Source organism: Eubalaena glacialis, chromosome X (assembly GCF_028564815.1).
Source record: "Eubalaena glacialis isolate mEubGla1 chromosome X, mEubGla1.1.hap2.+ XY, whole genome shotgun sequence".
NCBI classification, from domain to species: Eukaryota; Metazoa; Chordata; class Mammalia; order Artiodactyla; family Balaenidae; genus Eubalaena; species Eubalaena glacialis.
In genome coordinates, this window is record NC_083736.1 from 118,697,683 (window position 1) to 118,721,657 (window position 23,975).

General features: G+C 38.2%; 1 protein-coding gene across 7 annotated transcripts in view; it reads right to left on the minus strand.

Moving 5' to 3' along the window:
• Window positions 1-23,975, minus strand: part of ENOX2 (ecto-NOX disulfide-thiol exchanger 2) — a 266,757-nt gene that overhangs the window by 13,097 nt on the left and 229,685 nt on the right. For 6 of the 7 annotated variants that reach the window (XM_061177647.1, XM_061177649.1, XM_061177650.1 and 3 more), the window contains 5 exons: window positions 18,966-19,199; window positions 16,526-16,738; window positions 14,687-14,793; window positions 5,509-5,623; window positions 900-1,081 (listed from right to left, as the gene is read on the minus strand). In XM_061177647.1, the coding sequence (XP_061033630.1) occupies window positions 900-1,081; window positions 5,509-5,623; window positions 14,687-14,793; window positions 16,526-16,738; window positions 18,966-19,199 (851 nt within the window). The remainder of the gene's footprint in view (window positions 1-899; window positions 1,082-5,508; window positions 5,624-14,686; window positions 14,794-16,525; window positions 16,739-18,965; window positions 19,200-23,975) is intronic. The other variant, XM_061177648.1, reaches the window with a different exon arrangement.

Below are 23,975 nucleotides of genomic sequence, written 5' to 3' on the forward strand. Positions count from 1 at the left end.
GCTCTTTGTGCCAGAAGAGACTCCCTGTTCACAATTTGTGATTTCCAAACATCAATAAGCTTTGCCCTAGATAATTCCAAGGCACACAATTAAAAAATTATTGGACAGTTTAAGTTGTGAGGAAAATGGTTGGTAATCCGGCAAGACAGAAGAGGATAGTACCCTTACTCAGAAGTACTACTCCTTTACTATAATGGGAACAGATGTTGATATCTTTTAAATAGTAGGCTTGCTGTGGTGGTTACATAAAACTTCTAGATATTGAGCATCTGTTACACAATGTTGTATTTGAATGCAATTACAGTTGGATGCACTTATTTACTTTACTTTTTATACTTGGGATAACGTGCTGATAAACTCATTCACATAAATGACTGTGAAAACAAAACAAAACAAAAGCAAATTGGTATTATGTGCCCAAAAGCACTGATACTTAAAAACCCATAACACCTCTCCTTCCAACCAAATCAAGGGTAGGATTCTTGCCATTTCTTCTAAAAGACTGTATTGTTTAGCATTGTATCAACTAGATACTTATTCACCAGCACTGTTGCATATCTAAGTAATTAAGGTTCTTCATAATGACTTTGAGACCCTGTCCAAATCCCAAAGTACATTCCGTAGCATAAAGAAAAGATTAGGTTATGCTCAGTGTAGTTTTATTGTTAAGTATTTTTTACTGAATGCACATTCTTTGAAAATTGGTGATCCATTGCTATCTCTGCATTTACCAGAATATTTCATGAACTACAATACATCATCCCTTCCTCAGCCATGCCAGAGAACACAATACCAAGAAAATAAGAGGTTTGCTATTCTATTTGCTTGCGGGGGCCCTTTTACAAGTGAGGAGCTGATTACTATCCTTCCAAAAACTCAGAGAACCAAAATGTCTTTACCTGTTGCATTCCTTGCAGGGCTTGCTGCAGGAGTTTCAGCTGCTGTTCCTTGTTTGGGTCATCTTCTCTGTGGGCTTTGCCTTGTTCTTGCTTTAGCAGTTCCACCTCATTCCGGTAGGCATCAAGCTGCCAACGGAGGCTGTCATTTTCTTCTTTCAGAGCTTCTGCCTGTGATACTAAGGCTAAACAATCAATACAAAGGAGTAAAAACCATATATCCAGATTCCGTTGTGGTTCACCTTAGTACCATGAAAACTTGGTGTTTTAAATTGACATGTATAAAAAGCCTCTCAATGAGAAACTTTAGATCTGAGGTGGCCATGGTAGCAAGAGATGGACACAAAAGCACAAAGACTCGTTTTTGTAAATGAACACAGAATTCCAACACACAAAAGTCCTCATCGTGTTTCAAATTCTTCACCTCAAACATCACTAAAATATTTCTAGGTAACATCAGTTACTTTTACTTGAAATGCAGCAAATAATAAGAGCCTGTAATAATAAAATAGAAGGCTAATTGTCTTGAACTGATGACTGTCCACACAATAATTTGGCTGACAGTTATTTTTAAAAAATGCAGCCTTAACTGATCCTATAGAGGAAAGGTAAATGTAAAAATTAAGACACAAGACTTCCTGGGGAATTCCCTGGTGGTCCAGTGGTTAGGACTCTGCGCTTTCACTGCTGAGGGCCCGGGTTCGATCCCTGGTTGGGGAACTAAGATCCCACAAGCCGTGCAGTGAGGCCAAAAAAAAAAAAACTTCCAGTTTATGGTCTATCATGTAAGGCGCTTAGAAGTCACCACTCCATCCTAACAACAAGTAAAAAGCTGAACAAACTGAAAAAAACCAACAACTCTTCTTAGATACAACAGAGAAGTGAAGTAACAGGGCAAACTCATACACCCAAAATTGGAGAGACAAACAGGTGATTACAGAGAATCACAACTTACCAGACCAGAAACCCATGAGCAGATATCGCCACAGGAAACAGTGCCAAGGTAGGAAAACCTAAACTGTACTTGGCAATTTGCTGTAGGCTCAGTGTAAATAAGTCTGAGAGTTAAAAACTCCAGGGAGACCCAGTCATAGCTAGGTCCCTACACTTTTGTGAGTTTTATCTCCAGGGGCTCCACCTGGTCCTCAGAGTGAACACTGGAGAAAAATTCCTATGTGCTTCCAGCAGGGGAGGGGAAAAAGAAACCCTCTTGAGATATGCCAGAGCATCATGTTCTTCTATAAAAGGGCTGCCTTCAGAAGAAATGATTTTACCATAGCCTAACCTACTGGGGTAGTACCAGAGCCTAACCAACCCAGGGAACCAACCAGCTCCAGACCCCTCTAGCCATTCTGTCCCACCTAAAGGGGGAGAAAAAACTGAGAAACACTTGTGAAGTTCAACGTGGAGAATTAGTCTAAGTCAATGTTTTCCAAATGTGCTCCCTGGACCATGATCATATAATTCATTTAGGATGGCTGATAAAATTTAGATTCCCAAACCCTATTACAGGCCTATTGAAGCAGACTCTACAGCACAGAAATCTGAATTTTAAAAGGTAACCCAGTGATTCTTATATATATATACCAAATCTGAAAACCACCAATTTAAGTGAAGAAGGCAGAAGATAGATGCTGAAAGGGAACAGCTATCCTTAATGTTTACTGGGTACATGTACTTTCCATCATGGTTAACAATAAAATGAAGTAGTTTCACACTATCATGATTTGCTTTGATGTGATTCTCCCTCTTCAACACATTGCTTTGAGCACGGCGGTCTTTTCTTCCATGGCAAGAGTATTTCCAGTTCTGAATCACAAATATGGGCTAGCTACCATAGAGAATCTCACAGAACAGAAATTTTGTGGCACTTCAAGGAAAGGTAACAGACTGCTAGCTTTGACTCATACTTAGACTGGGAAGTATATTTAACCAAAAACATGCTATAGGCTCCTGAAATTCAAGTTTGGTAGCATGGAGAGAGAGAGAAATAAAACTTTGAGATCTAGTTGCTTAAGCTTTTAATTGGAACCAAGCGATAACTAAAACATGTAGCTGATTTAGATAAAAACTGAGGACCTGCTCACCGGCTCACACAGACATGCAATAACAAAATTAGGTACGATCAAGGGGAAGAAAAATGCACAAAAGTCCTTGAATTAAAATGAATTGAAACCTTCTGGGAGAAAAGCTATTTGGTAAGCTCCATTAAGTCTATTGTAGATAGCTTTATTTGACAAAGCAGCATCCTGGCATGTGGAACAGGAAAGAAAATAGCTATAAGATGATCTGTCAGGGAGTTTCCAGTCTCTAAACGAATAAGATTCTGTGCAGTAGCCAGTACAGCTTTTAACTCAAAAGAGATACAGAAGCAAACTGCAATTATATAACCCTAGTAAGTGCATTCAATCTGAATCTCCCATATACCCCTCTCCTCCCCCAATAATTCCTCAAACTCAGCAACTTATCAAGTGGATGCTCAAACTTACGGTTGCATTCATTTCAGGGTAACAGTGGATTTATACTGTATACAATACTGCAGATACTGAGGTGGAGACAATCCTACAAATCAAAGATTAATCAGCTATAAAATATCCTGGCTAAACACTTAAATAATTTGAATAGCTCAATTATTATTAAATTTTTTGTTTATCTTGGCTATAAGTTTATAGTATGTGTCTGCAGTTATTAGTTTGCTGTTCTGAAAATATTAACTATTCACTGATTACAAAGGGTTTATTTAATATCTATGGAGGTTTATATGTTTAGGGATCTAACATATGGCAAAAATAGAGGAAATTCAGATGTAACAGCTAATGAATGCTTTTAAAAAATTCTGACTCGGTGATTTTCTTTCCTTAAGAGTTTTTGTTCATGGAGTGAAGATTCTGGGATCACTCAAGTGGCTAGAGCTGCTCACTTCAATATGCAAGTACAGGAACCAATAAATTCTGATTTGCATTATAATCAATCTGTTTTCTATCTGTCTCTCTCACACAGACACACAGACACACACACACACACACACACACACACAGTGGGGGCAGTATACTACCATATCTCCAATGTCTAGCACAGGGCTGAGAATGTAATAGTTATTAAAGGAGTGAATGAATTCACTTAACCATTACAAAATCTTTGTTAGACAGTTTTTATAATGCGTTTCTTATAAGTGTGGAAGGTGAGGCTCACTGAGGAAGAAGTCCTTTCTATGTCAAGAAAGGCAGAGCTTGGACTAGAACTCAGGTGTTCTAACTTTAGGTCCAGTGTCTTGTCCACTGTGCTTTACTGACTGCTAAGACTGTATAGAATGGTTTAACTGAAAACACTCATCTTTTAGCTGATGTTTTAATCTCTCCCATGGTAACCCCCCTCCAAGATGATTTGTTATGAAATTGAAGGGTGGTGTGTTATATTGTTCAACAGGTTTGCCATTTGAGTTCCACTGGGGACCCATACCATGGCTATCGTCTCACAGTGAGGTCCTGACTATACTAGGTAAGAGCAAAAGCCTTTACCCAGACAACTGTTTGTAGACCCCTGTTTGGTTCCTAATAAACCTCCAGGTAACCACAATGGAAGGCAGCAGATAGGTAGACTCATATATTGTAGATATTTTCACTTAGTTTGTAGATTCTCTCTTTTTTTTAATATATTTATTTATTTATTTGTTTTTATTTTTGGCTGTGTTGGGTCTTTGTTGCTGTGCGTGGGCTTTCTCCAGTTGCGGCGAGTAGGGGCTACTCTTCTTTGTGGTGCGTGGACCTCTCATTGTTGTGGCTTCTCTTGTTGCAGAGCACAGGCTCTAGGCATGCGGGCTTCAGTAGTTGTGGCACATGGGCTCAGTAGTTGTGGCTCTTGGGCTCTAGAGCTCAGGCTCAGTAGTTGTGGCGCATGGGCTTAGTTGCTCCGGGGCATGTGGGATCTTCCCAGGCCAGGGCTCGAACCCATGTCCCCTGCATTGGCAGGTGGATTCTTAACCACTGTGCCACCAGGGAAGCCCTAGGTTCTCTTTTAACTTTGTGATTTTTAAAGAGAAATATTTAATTTTTATGCAGATACATTTATCAAAAATATCCTTTAAGATTTCTATCTTTGGAGATCTTCATCCCAAATTATATAACCAACTCCTACATTTTCCAACATTTCTTTTGCTATATATATATTTTGTCATTTTAATCGTCAATCCATCTGTTATTAATTTTGGTGTAAAGTATAAGTCATGTAGGGATCTAACTTTTTTCCTAAAAGTTTGGCTAGTTACCTATTTATACATAAACTGTCTTATGGTTTCTACTGTAGAACGTATTATTAATAAGTCCAAGCCAAATATAGAACAATACCACCTAAATGTCCAATGCTCCTAGGAAGAGAAAGTCCACTTTTAGTTAGGTACTATGATGAAAGATGGCAGTAAATTAAGACCACAGTAAGTCCTGTAGCCACAGGGTTGACATTCAGCCAGTGTGTACTTATATGGCCTTACCAATTGTCTCTAGCTGCTTCCAGTCTGATGGGTTTGTGCCCATACCTTACCGGTTGTTAATGGTTTTAAAATATCATCCCTTCCAGTAGGTGTTAGTTAAATAAAGCAAAGCAGAATAATCTTTACCTGATTCCTCAGTTTCTTTTGTTTCTGTTGTTTCTTCTATTTCATCATCAGACATCTCCATTTCTTCTTCTCGCCTGATTCCCATTAATTCATCATTATGTATGTTGCGAATTTCCTAAGGTTAAAAGATATGCTCTTTAGGTGGGAAAGCCTTGAAAATGTTGAGGAAATAAACAGAATTAAGGACTAGGTAAAGCAGGGTCTTTTTAAACGTATAACAAAACTTCAGAGTAGTCTTAAGGCAAAGGCAAAGGCAAAGGAAAAGGCAAAGGCAAAGGGGCATGTTGAGGCTGAGGACAGTCTCAATAGACAAAGCAAACTTTGTACACTCTGTCCTGCATAGGCTTTCTTTCCATACGCAGAGCTCTAGCAGCCGATGATTCTTGTATCCCTCCCATTTTAGAGAGTACCGTTGACCATGAAATACCTTCCACCTCTTACATGGATTTCTGGACTTTCCCTTAAGGTTCTGCCATGTTCACCTTCCCATGTCAAATCCTTTGATCTTGCTGCTTTCTATCCTCTTCTCTCTCCCTTTAAAGTCTTACTCAACAGAACTCTTAATCAAACATTTGCAGGTTTAGTAGTTAGAGTAAAAATGAGCTGTCAGGACTGAACTCCTACCAGATCAACCCCTCCGTGGATAATATCTATATTCTGTGAACAAAAAAACAAACCAAACCAAATCCCTAACTACTTGATGGCATTGGAGAATGAACAAAAACAGGCATATTCCGAAGAGGAGCTGACACTTGGAAGAAGGGTGTGGGTCTTCCAGTTTTAAAGAGACTTTTAGTCTGAGAGCAGACAACAGCTAGCACCTCATATGGTGGCTAAATTTTAAATAGAAAATCCAAAGTCTTCATATCCTAAAGAAATAAAGGAGAGAGTCCAGGGCAACCACTGGAAGCCAATGGAAAGGGAGGAGGGGATCCCAGAAAGTAGATAGCCAAAGAGAGAGGGATCCAAGTTCTGTGTATAAGAACTGTACAAATTTCTGCATGACCCTTGAACCATGAAAGCACATGGCAGATTCCAAACAACCCAGCTAAGGCTAAAAAACTGAACTGAGATTTGAGTTGCCATCTAAGAGAGACAATTTCTAGCTTAAATTCAATGAAGTAAATTGACCATTAAAACAAAAGAAAACAAAATCAACATTCTTTGAAAGAATATAACAGAATCCAAAGACTTAAAAGCAAAATATTCACAATAAGCAGATAAAGCCCCCAGTTAATTGACATACCTACAAGAACTAGGATGAGATGACCCATTTTCAAGAGAAAAGACAATCAACAGAAACCAAGCTTGAAGTGAACTAGATATGGAAATTAGCAGAACAAGGAGTTAAAGCAGCTATCATAACTATCTCAATGATGTAAAGGAAATACGTTAATAATGAATGAAAAGATAGGAAATCTTAGCAGAGAAATAGAAACTTTGGATGAGCTTAACAGTAGAATAGAGATGACAGTATACAGAGAAAGCTTAAAGAGAGAACAATACAAATTTATCAAATCTGAAGAACAGAGAAACTAACTGGAATCACAGAAAGAGAGGAGAGATTAAATGATTCAAAATATTTGAAGAAAAAATAGTTGAGGATTTCTCAAATTTGATGAAATGTATTAATCTATATATTCAAAGAACTCAGTGAACCCCAAGCAGAATATATGTGGAAAAACAGTATGTCTCGGAACACCATAGTCAAGCTGCTGAAAATGAAACATAAAGAGAAACTCTAACTCTTTAGTTAACTAAATTTATTGTGACAATTATTTCACAATACATGTAAGTCAAGTCATTATGCTGTACACCTTAAACTTATACAGTGTTGTATGTCAATTATATATCAATAAAACTGGGGGAAAAAAGAGAAACTTTTAAAAACAGCCAGAAAAAACCAACATATTATAAACAGGGGAAAAACAGTTTGAATGCTTTGATTTCTTTCAGAAACAATAAAGACCAGAAGTTAGGGAAACAATTCTTTATAGTGCAAGAAGAAATAAAAAATACCTATTTATTCAGAATTCTATATTCAGAGAAAAATTCTTTCAAGAATGGAGATGAGATAAATATATTTTCAGACAAATGTAAATGCGAGTATTTGTCACCCAAAGACTTGCACTATAAGAAAAGCTGAAGAAAGTTCTTCAGGCTGAAGGGAAGTGCTACCAGATGTAAACACAGATCTGCAGAAAGGCATGAAGAACATCGGAAATGATTGAGATCACACTGGAAAAGTCACTTTTTCAAAAAAAAATCAAGCATGAGAACTCCATTTTGGAACAGCTTGCAATCATTTAAAGGCCACTTGATGCCTGTCAGAGGCTCCTCAGCAGTGAGCTGAGAATTCCTTGCCTAGGTTAGCTCCACTTGGGCCATAATACAGAAGATGTGCAAAGCTGTCTGGTGAAAATTGCCTCCATTTAGGGAGATTATAAGTATTTTAAATGGATTTCTTAATAATTAATGCTACAGTTAATCACTATCTCAACTAGTATTCTCCTTTTTTATTCCTTTTATCAGGAAAAATAATGATTTCTATATCAAGTTAAGTTTACATTAAATATAAATTAAAGTACCTATTAAAAAGTGAGCTATTCATTGTTATCACTGAGAGTTAAGAAGTAAAGGAAAAATAGAAGAAATAGAAAATAGAAATACTACCATAGGATCCCTCAATGTGCTGCAGAGGCATTACTTAAAATAGAAGAAAATAATGACTTGTTTGAGAAAAATGAACTTTAAAGGACTGTGTCAAGAGAGACATTTGCTATGTCTTATTCAAACTCATTGCACAGAGAACAATAAAGGAATTGCCATTTCTAAGAATTCATTCTTTCTCAGGAGTCTGGATTTCAGTTATCAAAGAGCTGTTACTGGAAACGTGATCATAATGAGGTTTGACACTGGCAAATTCAAATATTGTACAACTTACTTCATCAGGAAAAGTCGTGGCTCTCCTAGTTGCCTAACAAAAATGTAGACTGTCAGAGGGTATAAGCAGAGACCAACTCTCAATTCACAAACATGTTGTCTAACTCTGGGAAAGTTATTGTGTTTCTCAGAAGAGTAAATTGTGTTCCTCCTAGGGAAATGTCCCAGGGCCAGAAGATCTAACTGATAGCTAAGACACGCCCTGTAGCTGCTCAGCATCTGCAAAGCATCTTTTCTGCTTCCAGCTGGGCAAGGAAGCGTAATCTCTTCTTAGAAGTATAAAATGTTCAATAACTAAGTAATACAGCTTATCTAGAGATCTTTCACATCTTCAAAAAATCCCTAGAAAAATAACGGACCTATGGGCAAATTTTACCTCAATGCCTCAAAATACTTCAGGAACAAGAGTTACCAGTTCTTTTAGCTGATAATAAAATGAGGGTAAGAAAAACTACGGAGAAGCTTGCTCTAAGTTATTCAGTCAGGCAGGCAAAGTGGCAGAGCCTAGAGCCCTCTAACTAGACAATCCTTCTTAGCTACAAAGAAACTAAGGTCCGTACCATTACTTTTTCTGTAAATATCGATACTAAGTCACATGAATGGAGATAAGGCAGAGAGAACAATAGAGGCTATAGGATACTATACTGCAATAAACTTAAGGTGAGCACTCAGTAAATGACACTACCTCTAAGTAAAGCAAGTGAGATTTTAATTCTTTGAAAAGTAAAGCACTTGATATCTAAGATGCCTATTTTCTATATTCTCTGGTGGATCAAAAAAGCTCTACTTTTGGAATCAAATCCTAACAAATACCTTCAGAGTGAAGGGCTAAAAGGTGGCATTTACCTAAGGAAGGCATTCTACCTAGCTTGGACACAGGAGCAGGCAACAGGAGGACTTTGAGCCACTGAAGTGCAGGCAGCAAGAGAAATAGCTGCCTCCCAGATCTGCCCCTTTTCCCATCCTGATAGTTGGATCCAGTGCTGAAGCCAAAAGAGTGGCAATAACATGGAAAAACATTTTCCAGAAATTTTCATTTGTAATTCTCTACCTGAAATTGACTGGGTCACGTCACTGATAGAGTACATCAAAAACGGTAAGATAGCCCTCCTAAAGTTTTTATACCACACTGTTGCCCATGGTAGACCTGTGATATTTAATCTAAACAGTGAACTGTTAGTGACTTCTCAAAATGCATTATAATGCCTTTAAGTCTATTCTAGTGGTAACTTTTTGCGAAGCTTAGAAATTCACATATTGCTCCACAATGGAGGACAAAGCACTTTCAACATAGAATAAAACTGAAACCCTAGACAGAGGAAAATGCTGAAAAGAATCATCTTTGTACCAGCTGACATTTTTGACTTATCATAAAGTAGGCAACTCATAAATTATTGAACGTTAATTATCTAACTATATAGTTTCCAAAAAATTTATGTGGACTTAAATTCATCTTACTCATGTTTTATGATAGAAACATGACTATAATAAAAGCAAAGTTCCTTATGAATTGTGTAACAAAATTGTACTTACCCACACTTTGAAAATTAACAGGATACTCGGTGGGGAATGGGCCAGATGAAGGAATGGAAAGGAGCAGAGGATAGGGAGATAGCTCCTACACTTACATAGAAATTTGATTCTGAGATATCATTCAAGCCAATGAAGCAAAGCACAAACACAGGCTCTTAATCAATGTCTATTGTATGCTACATAATGGAAATACAAATTAGGTTGATCCAAATTTTGTTAGCATGTGGTTTGATGGCTGAAAGCCAATAGCTAGTGTTAGTGCAAATGGGTCCTAAAACGAGGGTATGCAGATAACTTGAACATCTATCTGCAACCAGTTCTTCGGGGTTTGGAATGATAGGCCTGGAAATCTAGAAAGTTATTTTAGCAATCACAGTATTTCATTTCACGAGAATGCTAGTACGTAATCACCATGTACCCTTTCTTCTGGTCCAATGGTATAAAAATCTCACATTAGGGAGAATGCAAGGGAGTTTCTTGGTGCCTACTGCTATGGCTCTAGCTTCTTATATACCATCCAAAGTTTAACTTGTAATCTAGGCCAGGATCTCGGTAAGAGAAACACACAGGTTTTGAATGATTCTATAGAAAAAGAGTTCCCACAACACACAGCACTGTCAGTAAAGTCACTGTAGATGCTAACTTTTAGTAAGGGGAGGGACTTCAGCCTTCTCTTATTTTTATTACCCTTTCAAATTGTATCAGCAGGAGCCTCACACACATGTAAATCAGGAAAGTAAACCAATGAAAAAGACTCATTATCAAACTAGTCTGCTTGGCAGATGCTACCAGAGTGAGTGCCTTAGCTCCCTGAAGGTGGGGACTTTTTCTTCTTACTTCATAACTTCTCTCTCACCAGAGTGAGACAGTGTCTGCTGCTGGAAGCAGGATGACAATGAGACAAATAACAGGTACTTTGTGATGCGAGGAGGTCACCAGCTGGCTTATTCCCCGAGGCAACTGGTAGAAAAGGTTCAATGTCAGACCCTTCTACCTTGATGAAACCCCTAACTTATGAGTTGTAGCTTTGATGCCTAGGTCAAGAAAAAGTCAGTTTAGTTGATTAGGTCACTGAGATGCTCTGATTCTCAGTGGGGTGCTAAGAGGCAGTCCCAATTTAAGAGGACAGTTTTGTCACTTTCTACAGGATACCTCCTTTTAGTCCTCAGAGTTGCCTGTCATCAAGTGAAAGTACGCAGAGGTTAAAAAAAATTTAAAACCATGATTTAAAGAGGTGCCAATATAGAGTAGAAGAAATCTTTTAGGTTTTGGGAATGCAATGGCAGAGAAAGGTCATGAGCTATGTTCCACTGTCAGTAGTTTTACTTATAAAGATTGAGGTATTCAGGGTAGACCTTAATTTAGTCCAATCCAACAGGCAGGAAGCATTTTTCTGGGTTCCTACAAAGTCTACAAGGCATATCACAAAACATGTAGTAAGTCATGCTGGCCGTGTGCTTTATCCTCATCACTGTGCCAAGGAAGCTCTGCTACAATATTAGGTGATAGGGTGTACAGCTCTCAGCTCTCCACAGCCCCAGAGAAATGTCCGGCTTACTGGCATAGCTATCTTTACTGAGGAAGTAATTAAACTCAAGCATATACCCACCAGATAGGTAGGCTTGCTATAACTACAGAGAGCCTTGATGAATAATATTAATGGAGACTATTTTATTGCAAATTCGTTTACAAAAGGGTTGTGGCCTAGACAAGTCAGTTCTCCAACCAGAGGCTCCACTCCTCCCATGAAAAAGGAAATACTGTATCAGCAGGGCTTTCTGTAATGGGTGGGGCACTTCAAACAGCCTCTTCCACCCCCTAAAATGGATACATGTGTGCATTGAAGGGAAGGTAGAGACTAATACTGCTTTTCTACAATTGGAAGACATACTGAGCATTTTTCTCTCAACTTTTATTTTTCTGAATTATTCAAACTAAATTAAGGATTTTGGATATTTTAAATTTAGGTGCTATGTGAAAAGATGCTCAATATCACTAATTTTTATAGAAATGCAAATCAAAACTACAATGAGGTATCACCTCACACCAGTCAGAATGGCCATCATCACAAAATCTACAAACAATAAATGCTGGAGAGGGTGTGCAGAAAAGGGAACCCTCTTACGCTGTTGGTGGGAATGTAAACTGGTACAGGCACTATGAAGAGCAGTATGGAGGTTCCTTAAAAAACTAAAAATAGAACTACCATACGACCCAGCAATCCCACTCTTGGGCATATATCTGGAGAAAACCATAATCCAAAATGATACATGCACCCCAATGTTCATTGCAGCACTGTTTACAATAGCTAAGACATGGAAGCAACCTAAATGTCCATCGACAGAGGAGTGGATAAAGATGTGGTACATGTATACAACGGAATATTACTCAGCCATAAAAAAGAATGAAATAATCTCATTTGCAGCAACATGGATGGACATAGAGATTGTCGTACTGAGTGAAGTAAGTCAAACAGAGAAAGACAAATATCATATGATACTGCTTATATGTGGAATCTAAAAAAATGAACTTATCTACAAAACAGAAATAGAGTTACAGATGTAGAAAATAAACTTACGGTTACCAGGGGGTTAAAGGAGGGGGAGGGATAAACTGGAAGATTGGGATTGACACATACACACTACTATATGTAAAATAGATAACTAATAAGGACCTACTGTATAGCACAGGGAACTCTACTCAGTACTCTGTAATGGCCTATATGGGAAAAGAATCTAAAAAAAAAAAAAGAGTGGACATATGTATATGTATAGCAGATTCACTTTGCTGTACACCTGAAACTATCACAACATTGTAAATCAACTATTCCGCAATAAAAATTTTAAAAACAAATAAATAAATTTAAGTGCTAAACTCCAACCCTCCCCTTGATCACTTTTGTTACCTTTTTAGCTCCCTAAGGGCAAAGACCATCTCATCCTGCATTGCCTGTCATGATACCTGAGACAGAGAATCTGTTCAGTAAACGTCTGAATTGAAATGTTGAATTTTGTTCGTTGGGCTCAACGACATGAGGTAGCCCTAGCATTCTAAAATCATTTTGTGCTACAGTAAGATAATCGGTTCCTTTTTTGATACTAATTATTTTTTTTAACAATTAAAAACTTTACTGGCTTTTTATGACCCTACCCTCCATTGGGCTGATGTCTTCAAGGATTTCTCCCTAGTGACTCATAGATCCCTTTGCCGAGTCATAACTGATGGCTCAGAGACTGTTGGTTTATGAACAGAGGTGGGCTTATCTTCCTCTAATCTCTCTTCACGGTTCTCAAATTGTTGCCATGCAAACTATGTCATGTATTCTCATGAAAGACAGAGGAATAGATTATTATCTTCATTTTATAGATTAGGTAACTGAGGTTCACAAAGATTAAATGACTGACTCAAGACCACAAGGCAGTTTATACCAGAGCACAGAGTGAAGAAGAAGAATTTCTAGGCCTGAATTGACCACTTACTAGCTGTGTAATTGTGTGTACATCGCTTAACTTTTCTATGTCTCAGTTTCCTCACATGTAACACATGGACACTCTACTTACTTATTATTCCTTATGGAGTTGTTAATGATAAATTGAAATAATACTATTTCTCATTTATATAGCATTTATATTTTCATACTGTCTACATATCTCTTATCTCATTTAATCCAGGTGAAGAAATAAGGACTGAGAAAGGCTGACTAACTTGCTCAAAGTCACGCAGCTATAACGTGTCAGAGCTGAGATTTGGATTCACGTCAACTCCAAGTCCAAGGTTCTTTCCACTACACCACATCTATTGAGGGGCTCACGTAGGTGAGCTAACCAATGTGAAAGTGCCTTATAATATGTAAGTTCCATACAAGTGCTATTTAACTATTAAGGAATATGACAACCTGCATTGATAGATATAATGGGACTGCTACTAGACTGGCAAAGAGGACTCAGAAACGAAGTTGAAAGAGTTGCTGCATACATAGATGGAAAGTGTCAGGGCTGGCTGGGTAAGGAAGCTACACATAGGAACAGAAGAACTTGAGGCCTATGTAACACCATTCCAAAGGCACATCGGTGCAAACAAACCTCCCATCTTGGTTTTTAATCTCAGATTTAGAATCGCAACCTAATCACATCAGATATGTTCTAGTGTTATGCTAAAAATGTCACTTGAGCACAAGCAGAGAGGTGTGCGTCAATCTTAATTTGAAATCAGAGTCCTCTGTTACCTTTAAAGCTGCCACCTATAAAGGTGGCTGAGCGGGTTTGATAAAAGAAGCTCAGAAATTTCAGTGCTCCAATGTAACACCAGGCAGCTTTCAGCCTCAACTGTCAAGATGCTCTAATAAATGTAAGACAGCCCTAATATTACCAGCACTAGATGCACAGGTCAGTAATTATTGTTGTAACCAAGACTAGCTAGCTTAGGGAAGTAAACTTATTAATTATCGCAGCTACATTTTCACTACTAAGGTTTCCACCCAGCAGAATGCATTCAAGACAACATGTGCACATTTATTACCCTTTTGGCAGCAGGTGGTCTGGACACAATGACAGGCTATAGAACATGTCTCAGTGTTTCATTAGGGCCTTGTTGTGGCCATGGGAGCTTGGCACTATTTAATTCTAGCTAAACTCCAAATCAATAACTTGTTAAAGAAAGAAACTGTCCCCCTGAGGGGCTACCAGAGTAAAAAGTTACTAACCTCAGCTTGTTTACACCAAACGCTGATGTTTTTACGCTGGGCTTTTGTGAAGTGGTCCCAAGCCTTTTGTTTGGAGGCAGAATGGTACACAGCTACTATCTGCTCAACTGCAGCATCAGATCAACAGTTGAATCAGCATCATCCAGGGATGGCAAAAGAGAGGAGAAAAGAAGTAAGAGAATCATCAGGCTTAGTGTGTCTCCTATGACACTACTGGACTAGAGCTGTGTCTTGGTGTACCATGAGGTTAAAGGGGACGCAAAGGCAAAGATATCAATATACAGAAAGAAAAAATGAATTCTAGAAGGTTTAGGGTGAAATGGTGACTAAAGTTTTTTAATACAGGTAGTCTGTATTCATTCAGGCAGGAGAGGCAAGAGTCATGGTGAATGTGATTTAGCACTATTGACCCTGAACAACAGGACAGCAAGTGGTGAACTGTACCAGCTCCTTTTGACCACTGGCTTCTTAAACTAGCCTTTTAGAATGAGCCTGGATGCTTCATTTCAATGGAATCCATCTTTTTATTATTCTGAGGTATGTTTAACCAGAAGCAACAAATCAAAACCTAAAATGGATAGGATCTATTTTAAGTCTACCTAGATAGGCTTGTTGACTGGAGAAACACAAGTTTTATGGAAGAATAGTGTGTAAGCACAGTCCTAGGGAGTATTTTTTCAGGGTCGCTTAAAATGTCAAATGAGGAAATGTGTACAAATATTCGGGGGCTTTATCGCAATCAGTTCAAGAGAAGGAAAACTTAGTCATGACTTTTTTCTGGGAAAAGAAAAAAAGGACAAGATCCTCTGCCTGGCTAGGTGTTCACAGTAAGAAAATTCAGAGGTGTTATTTCTTTCTTTACAGCCCTGTTTGTACCCTGTATACTAATGATTTAAGGATTTATATTCCCATGATGCTTGCTGCTCTCTTTTTCTATTTATTCTGAAGCCCTAAAAACATATGCTTTCTCCTCCTGGATTCCCTGCCCATAGATACTTTCAAAATAGAAATGGAAAATGAAACAACTCCTCCTTAATCCCATTTATGTATCAGTCAAGTATGGGAAGTCAAGTATGAGAAGAGTGGGCCATAACTGTTTAAAAGCAAAGTCATAAAACTGTACCTTTGTTCCTAACGTGAATACAGTTTCTTACTCAAAAGATAAGAGTTCATAGTTTTATAATACGGTGAACTAAAAACATTATTTGAGAATTTTTCTGCTCATTTAAGAGACCTTGGATAGGTTTGGAGTGGTACTAATTTTTGAAAATGGCTATTTCAGTGGCTTCCCATTCCCTCTCAGTGTCTACTGACATCCAGTAAAGGAAATGTTGAAGAAAGGAAACTAAAAACAAAAGGTAAAAGTACCAAATTTGGCTTTTATTCAATTACCTTGGGAAATATAATTACGTTTATCCCTAAAATGGAATACCTGAAAAGCATAATGATGCAAATGTGAAGCAAAGAAGCTTACAAATCCTGATGCTACATTCTAACTTCAGCAGTGAAATACTGAATTTTCCACTGGAGCCTGAGGCTGCTTGTAACTTACTTTGAGAACAAGCGAAAGTAAAATCACAGGATTGTGGTCTAAGCGTCAGTGTTTCTAAGGAGCTGAAGTAGATATACCACAGAAAATGAACATAGGAGGTGCGCACATGATTCCCATGAAACCGGAGCTTGGTCATTTGGCAATATAAGGAGAGCACAAGGCAGTGACGAAGAGGGCTTTCCTTCTTGACACAGGATGGCTCTGGAGCCCTGGCTCCTGTGTAGAGAGAGTGATGACTAAGTGAAGTGCCCTCTCACCCTTCTGGCAGAACTATGACTTCCACTCACATTGAATGAGAATTCCAGAAAGGGCCTGCTTAAACTTCTCCTTTGCTTCTTCCATGTCTTTCTCATGGGCAGCTTTCTCATTCACCAGGCGGCGGACGTGGCTGTTGGCCGACTGGATCATGGAGTAGAAGTTGTTGGCGCTGCGACGGTTCACCTCTCCTCGCTCAATCCAGGTGAGCAAGGTCTGCACGGCTTCTGAGAATTTGGAATCATCTGAAAAAAGAGAATTTATTTTTAGAGTCATCAAAAGTAACCAAATCTCCATCTATTTTCCCAACATGCTGGCAAGGAGGCCACCATGGCTTTTTGGCAAAGGTTGTGAAATGAATTAATTGCAGAGGGTGAGGAACCATGCATGCACATGTGTGACACACAGGCAGCAGGTGGGCAGGGAGACTGAAAGAATGAAAGATTCCAAAAGTAGTCAGATTGGTTGTAGTCTACGAAGAATTTTCAGAACAAGAGTATTTCTTCTTTTCCTAAACAAAGTTTTCTTTACTGACATAGCTTTCACATATTGCAAATTTCTTAACCTCTGTGTGTGTGTGTGTGTGTGTGCCTGTGCATGTGTGTAATATATAAATTAGCGGTCAGAGAACTTCAGAATTCTACAATCTTATTTTTTAATAAGCACAAGTAAACTTGAGTCTTGAGTTTAACTTGCATTTGACAGTAACTTTATCCTGGATCCATGGAATTAAACCTTTGGAAGGAGCCTTAAGAAAGAGTTAAATGGCAATTCTTTAGGTATAAACACTTACATCTTTGACTTTTTGTAACATCACTCCTGCATCCAATCCAGCCCCAGACCTTCCACTCAGTCCCAGTCACAATCTATTTTGATGTAATTCATTCTATTTCTACATTTCGCCACATCCTGTTTCTCTTGCCTGAGGAACCCTCCAAGTAGATTTCTACAGCTAGTTAGGAGTTACTCTCTGATGTGAAAATAGTAGTCTCTGGTTCAGCTTCCAAAGCCTCTGGTTCAGCTTTCTGAGATAGCCACTTACATATTCTGCTGTTCAAGACTCCTGAGAGGGAGAGTCCATTAGCATCCCATTGAAGGCCCACTGTAGGACTCCACATCCCTCTCTAGCCAGGAACCCTTATGTCCAGTGGATCCATCTCTCACTGTAATGTGAACTTCTTACCACTTGCCTTTTTAAGTGCAGATGTGTAATGAGAGGTCAGCCTCACCGTTATAGCAGTTTTCATTTCATTACTTACATACAGTCTTTATGTTGATGCTCAGTTTTTAAAAAATTATTGATGTATAGTTGATTCATTGATGCTTACTTTTTGCTTGAGGTCCACACAACCAGCAAATTCATTTTTTAATAAAAATTCAAACTGAGCTGTTTGGCCTTATGTGAACAGTTAAGTCTTGGACCTGGCATCTTACCAATGCTTTCAGCCTTTCCAGCTTTTCAAAGTGTACCATTATTTCTGTGTCTCTACTCTGGACTCTATGTTTTCTGCTTTTCTCTTACAGGAAGACAAATCAATCCAAACAAAGGATTTCTTTAACGTGTGAAACCCTTAGGCTATAAGGTGCAAACAAGTTTGGTGAATGAGACCTATTTGCAAAGGGGAATTAGCAGCATCTTGCTGAGCCTAGAGCACAAGAAGCAAGTAAAATTCATACTGTTAGAGCTGGGTTGGTGTCACCAATAAGATCGATGGGACACCAGCACTCATCCAATAAAATCAACCATACTCATAGAATGAAAAAACTGGATTTGAGCTACTAACACAGGAGACCAGGCAAGGCAATTAAGGTTAAATTAGCAAAATGGCTCTGAGAGTCAAGCAAGGGGAACAGGAATCAAAACTAAAGGGAAAGCAGTCTGATTTAGCAATGTCTGGAAGTCTCTGTAGTTACTGTGTGAAATAAATGTGTGATTAAAGGAGTCCTCTTTTAGTTGGTAGTAGCTAAGCCTTTGAGTAATCTAAGAAGAATGTATACTGTAGCTACTCTCTGGCCCTCCATTTTCTCATCTATAAAATGGAATTTTATCAGAGTTTTCTGAGGTCACATCAAGTTCTATTGTTCTGATTTATTCTGACTTAGAATTCAAAACTAACTTGCTATCCACAATGAAAGGGGGTGGAGGTGCTTACAGGTCCCAAGTCATGGATCACAGCTAAAATTCTCTGATGTGGAAAAGTGGGAAAAAATTGTTTCTTTCTAGTCACCTGATGTATGGAGAGAAAAAGTAACTTGAGACAGTGAAGGATCACAGACACAGGTGGGAGGGACAAATTTTTTGGCTCTTGAATTACTAGGTACACCTTTCTAACTGCAAGGCTTCAACACAAGAAATGCTTAGAATCCCTCAGTGGGAAATTCAAGGATAACTGTCAACAATACAAATATATTTATTACATTTCTCCAAAGAAAAGAGTTCTTTTAATCACAAAGCTCGAATGTTTTGTATACCTTTTAGTTTTTCAGCAACAATGCTGCATTCATGATCTGAATAGTGGACCACTGGAGGTGGGGATGGTGGGCGCAACCTTTCTTCTTCCATCCTTCTACGGTGGCGTTCCTCTCTTGCAAGCATACGCTGTTTGCATTCCCACTCATACAGGTCATCTCGAGCCTGTGCAAAATCAACATGAAGCCTACCTGTGTCCTTTTTGTCAGTGCTAGAGCCCAGGCGAATGCGGTAACCTAAGTCCACAAGAGGGAGAGAGAGGAGAGAACAAGAACAGCCCAGTGAGTGAGCCGCTCTGTAAGTAGCTTTTCAAGTTCGGTACTTCAGATGCAGTCACAGCAGTTTCCAGTGACCACATAACCCCAAATTCTCTCCCCACTACTAGCAAGGAGAACATTAAAGACTTGGATTATAGTCTCTATCTCTGATAATAGTTTATTATTCCATGGTTGGGTCAGTCTTATTCATAGGAGTTCCATTTCTCCATCTGCCACCTTACCTGTGACAGAGGGAGGCTCTGTGGGTAACTGTATCAAGAATAAGCTTTATGTGGCACCATGGGCTAGGAAGAATGCAAAAGGTGGCCTCAAATTGTGGTGTCTTTGGATAACTTCAAGAGTGTCAGTCATCCCGCCACTCAGAATTTTGATAAAATTTAAATGTTGATAAAATTTTGATAAAATTTAAATAAAATCAATAAAATTTTGATAAATTTAAATCAGCTCGACATTTCAACCCTCCAAATTGCTTCCTAGATGTATCTGGTGACTCGGAACCATTTTGGGGGGGTGGAATAGATATAATGGGGAGTGGTATGTGATCCAGGTGACATATAATTTGGGATCCTTAAAAAAAGAGGTAGTGTGCTTATAGTATACTGGTATAGGACTAGGATTCAGAAAACCAGGATTCAAGTCCACACCTCCACTTTTGGTGTCAGTTATAGCACCCAAGTTAAATCTCTCAACAAAAAAATCAAAAAAATTTATTAAGTTTTTATTAACCTTTTAAGTTCCAGAAGCTGAGCTAGCTGCTTCCACACACATTTATCTCATTTCATTCTAAGCACAAGCTTGCAGGGTAACTCCTGCCTTAAACAACTAAAAATATGGACAAAATGTATGAAACAATAGTTTTTAAGACATTGGACATTAGGCAATGAAGACAGAGATCACTAAGAGACAAGAACCAAATGAAGTGATCCCTAAGATTTCCCCAGCTTATTGCCTGGAGAGAGTTTCCAGGCCTCAGCAGAGGGAGGGGAACTCAGGCAAAGTATGGTGATCTCCCTGAGTTGAGGAGATTGAACTGGGAATCCAGGGAGACTATGGCAGACAGTTTGCATGGCAGAGTACTGGAAAGAAGAAAGCTACACAGAGAAAGAACTTCAGAGCTCTGCAGAGGGTCCTCCACTATTATGTAGCTGAGTATTGATGTCTATATATGTGTGAATTACCTGAGCATTAGAGGTAATAATCCCTGGAGCTCATACAGGGCTAGGACTATTTCCTTTTCACACCAGCCAGAGGAGAAAATCTAATAATTCAGAGAGCATTGGATAGAGTAATCAAAAGAGTTTTGCCTTAGTGAGGAAAAATTAGCCCTAGACTAAACCCTGCTCTGGTTCTGCTGAACAAAACTTAAAAACAAGACCTAAAAAGATAAAAAAATTTTCAAGTTACTTAACTGCATCCCAGAACAAAGGTCAAGAATACTTACAGGAATGAAAAATATTTGTCACCTGGTAAAATTCACAATGTCTGGTGTCCAATAAAAAATTACCCAATATGCAAAGAAGCAGGAAAATCATAATAAAGATAAAAATCAGTCAACGAAGCAGAGCCAGAAGTGATGCAGATAATATAATTAATAGATAAGGACATAAAAACTATTATAGTTGGATTTCATATGCTTAAGAAGCTAGAGAAAAGATAGAACATATTAAGTAGAAACACAAAAGACATAAAAAAAGAACCAAAATCAAACTTTTATAGATTTAAACTACAATGTCTGAGTTGAAAAAAAATCACTGGACAGGACCAATGACAAATTAGACATCGCAGAAGAAAAGATTAATGAACTTGAAGACATAGCAATAGAAACTATTCAAAATGAAGTACAGAGATTAAAAAAGACTTAAAAAAATGAACAGAGTACTGGTGAGCTGTAGGACAACTTCAAGGGGTCCAATATATGCCTAATTGGAGCCATGACTGGAGACAAGGGAGGGAATAGAAAAAATATTTGAAGAAATCAGGAAGGAAAAATGTCCATATTTGATGAAAGCTCAGATCTAAGAATTTCAATGAACCCCAAGTGGAAAACCATGAAGAAAATTATACCAAGGCACATCATAATCAAATTTCTAAATACCAGCAATAAAGAGAATATCTTAAAAGCTGCCATAGACAAAAGACACATTTTATGTACAGAGAAACAAAAAGATGAGGATAACATCATATTTCTTGTTGAAAACAATGCAAGTAAGAAGATAGTGGAGCAACATCTGAGAGAGAGAGAAAAAAACTGTCAACCTAGAACCCTATACCCAGAGAACATACCTTTTAAAAAAAGTGGAATAAATTTTTGATACATACAAATGCTGAAAGAATTTATCAGGAGCAGACTTGCACTACCAAAAATGTTAAAGGAAATTCAATCACAGGGAAAATGATACCAAATGGAAATCTGGATCTATACAAAGGAAGGAAGAGCATACAAAACATATGATTTCATTTATATGAAAATCTGGAAAACGCACACTAATCTGACAGAAAATAGATCAGTGGTTGCCTGGGGAGAGAACTGGGGAGGGTTAGGAAGAAGGGATTACAAAAGAGGCATGAAGGAAACTTTTGGGAGAGGTGTACATACTCATTATTTTGACTATGATGATGGTTTCACAGCTGTATGTATGTGTCAATAATATCAAATTGTATTTTTGAAATATGTGAAGTTCATTGTATGTCAATTATACCTAAATAAAGCTGTTATAAAGAATAATTCCCAGTCACACTAAAATATTCTTTTTAGAAAGAGGAAGAATAAATACATTTCATAAGTAAACTTTGCTAGGGCCCTTTAAAGTTTACAATGTACTTTCACACCCATTCATCTTATTTAATTATCTGAGCCATCAGAAAAATGGGGCTATTAATGATTATCTTGACTATTCTCCCAGGATTGTGGAGAAGATCAAATGAGAGGAGGAAATGAAACTTTTGCAGAAACATACACAAGATACTGTGATGCTTCGAGGTGGTGCGCTGTGTACAATGCCGGCTCCCAAAGGTGCTCAAACTCCAATAGAAAAAACAATTATGTCTACATTTCTAGCCCCTTTCTAAGGGATTTTTGTTTGTTTGTTTTAACCTCTTTCTTTTACAAAGTGGGAGAACAGCCATCCAATTCAGGAGTTTTCTAGCACATGTAAACTTTCAGGGAGCAGGTTCAAATTTAAAGGGAAAAATTAGTTGTTTTCACATCACTGATTGCAATCTCCTTTCCTTTGGCAGCCGTGAGAATGTTTCCAGGTGGCTGTTACCGGAGAGCTGATTTCAATGACATTTAGATGGATACCTCCTGAGCAGCATGTCATCTTTTATGTACAACTGTTCAGGGCTTTTCAAGACCTTTAAGTTTTTTTTAAAATAGTCTATTGTGGAATGCTCTGTTATCATTGCTAAGGGCTGTTAAATCTTCAGTAGTTGGATTTTACAGCACTTAGCAAATGTAAAAAGAGCATTCTACATCTGCCTCCTCTTCTCCTCTCCCATGTTACCAGCCTAATTTTTCCAATGCTCATTACCTTTTCTTTGGCCTATTACAACAGGTATCTAACTGACCTCCTCTCCTCTTACCCATTTTTATACAGAGCGGTCACATTAATCTTTCAGAAACAATCTTCTTCCTTGTTCAAGAATTTCTTCAACAATTCCCTATTATCTGAGGAGTAAAGACCCAACTGTTAAGCCTTTCAAAGTGTGCTAATGATGGATGTTTTCCCTCCTCCTTTCATGTCTACTCAGTACACAAACCACTACTTATTGTTTCCTTGAATGTTCATCAAAACCTACCACCTCTGTACCTTTGCTCATGCTGTATCTATGCCCCATTGTCCACATTCAAATGCTTTCTCTTTGTCAAAGACTTGGTCTAAATGCTACCTTTTTTGATAACCCCAGTCAGGAACCAGACAATTTCAATCTCTCTCTCTCTCTCTCTCTTCCCCCCTCCCTCCCTCCCGTCCTCCCTTCCTCCCTCTCTCTCTCTCCTCTGAACTTCCATAACACTTTACCATACTTCTCGTACAGCACACATAACTTTCAAATGTCATTATTATTAGCAATGAGTGTGTCTTATCAGTGTCTTGAGCAATGCCAGGTGCTCAATGTTTCTTTAATAAATGAATGTATGACTGCATACTAATCCTGGGTTCATTAAAGGGAAGAACTAGGTTTAACTCATTTTCTACTCTGTACAACATTTAGCACAATAGCTTACACAAAGGAGATGTCCAACAAGCGCCTGTTACGTGAATGAAGATTCTGTAAAATGTCTAGCACTTGGACCCAATTCTTCCAAATTGTTAACCCTTAGGGAAGGGTTAGTAGTTAGGGAAGGAAGTAGTTAATTGTTCTATGCCCTTTCCAATTACTCTGTCTTCTGCCTTCATCTTATTTGTCCACTGCCCCATAAAGACAAGTAACAATTCAAATAAGCAAAGGATCAGCCATGAAACTTTATAATATTTACAAAGAAAATCATTCCAATTCCAATTACCCCAGTATCCCCAAATCTGAACTTTTACCAGGAACAAGTGACTTTATGCAGAGTAGTTCTTGCTATCTCCACTCCAACTACCATAGTATATAAGCCACTATCACTTCTGGATTGGACTAATGCTATGATTAGCTAACTAACCACTAGTCACCACACTTGCCCATACCCTTCAGTCCATTCTTTACCCAGAAGTGATATTTCTAAAATGTATATCAGATCACATCACCCTA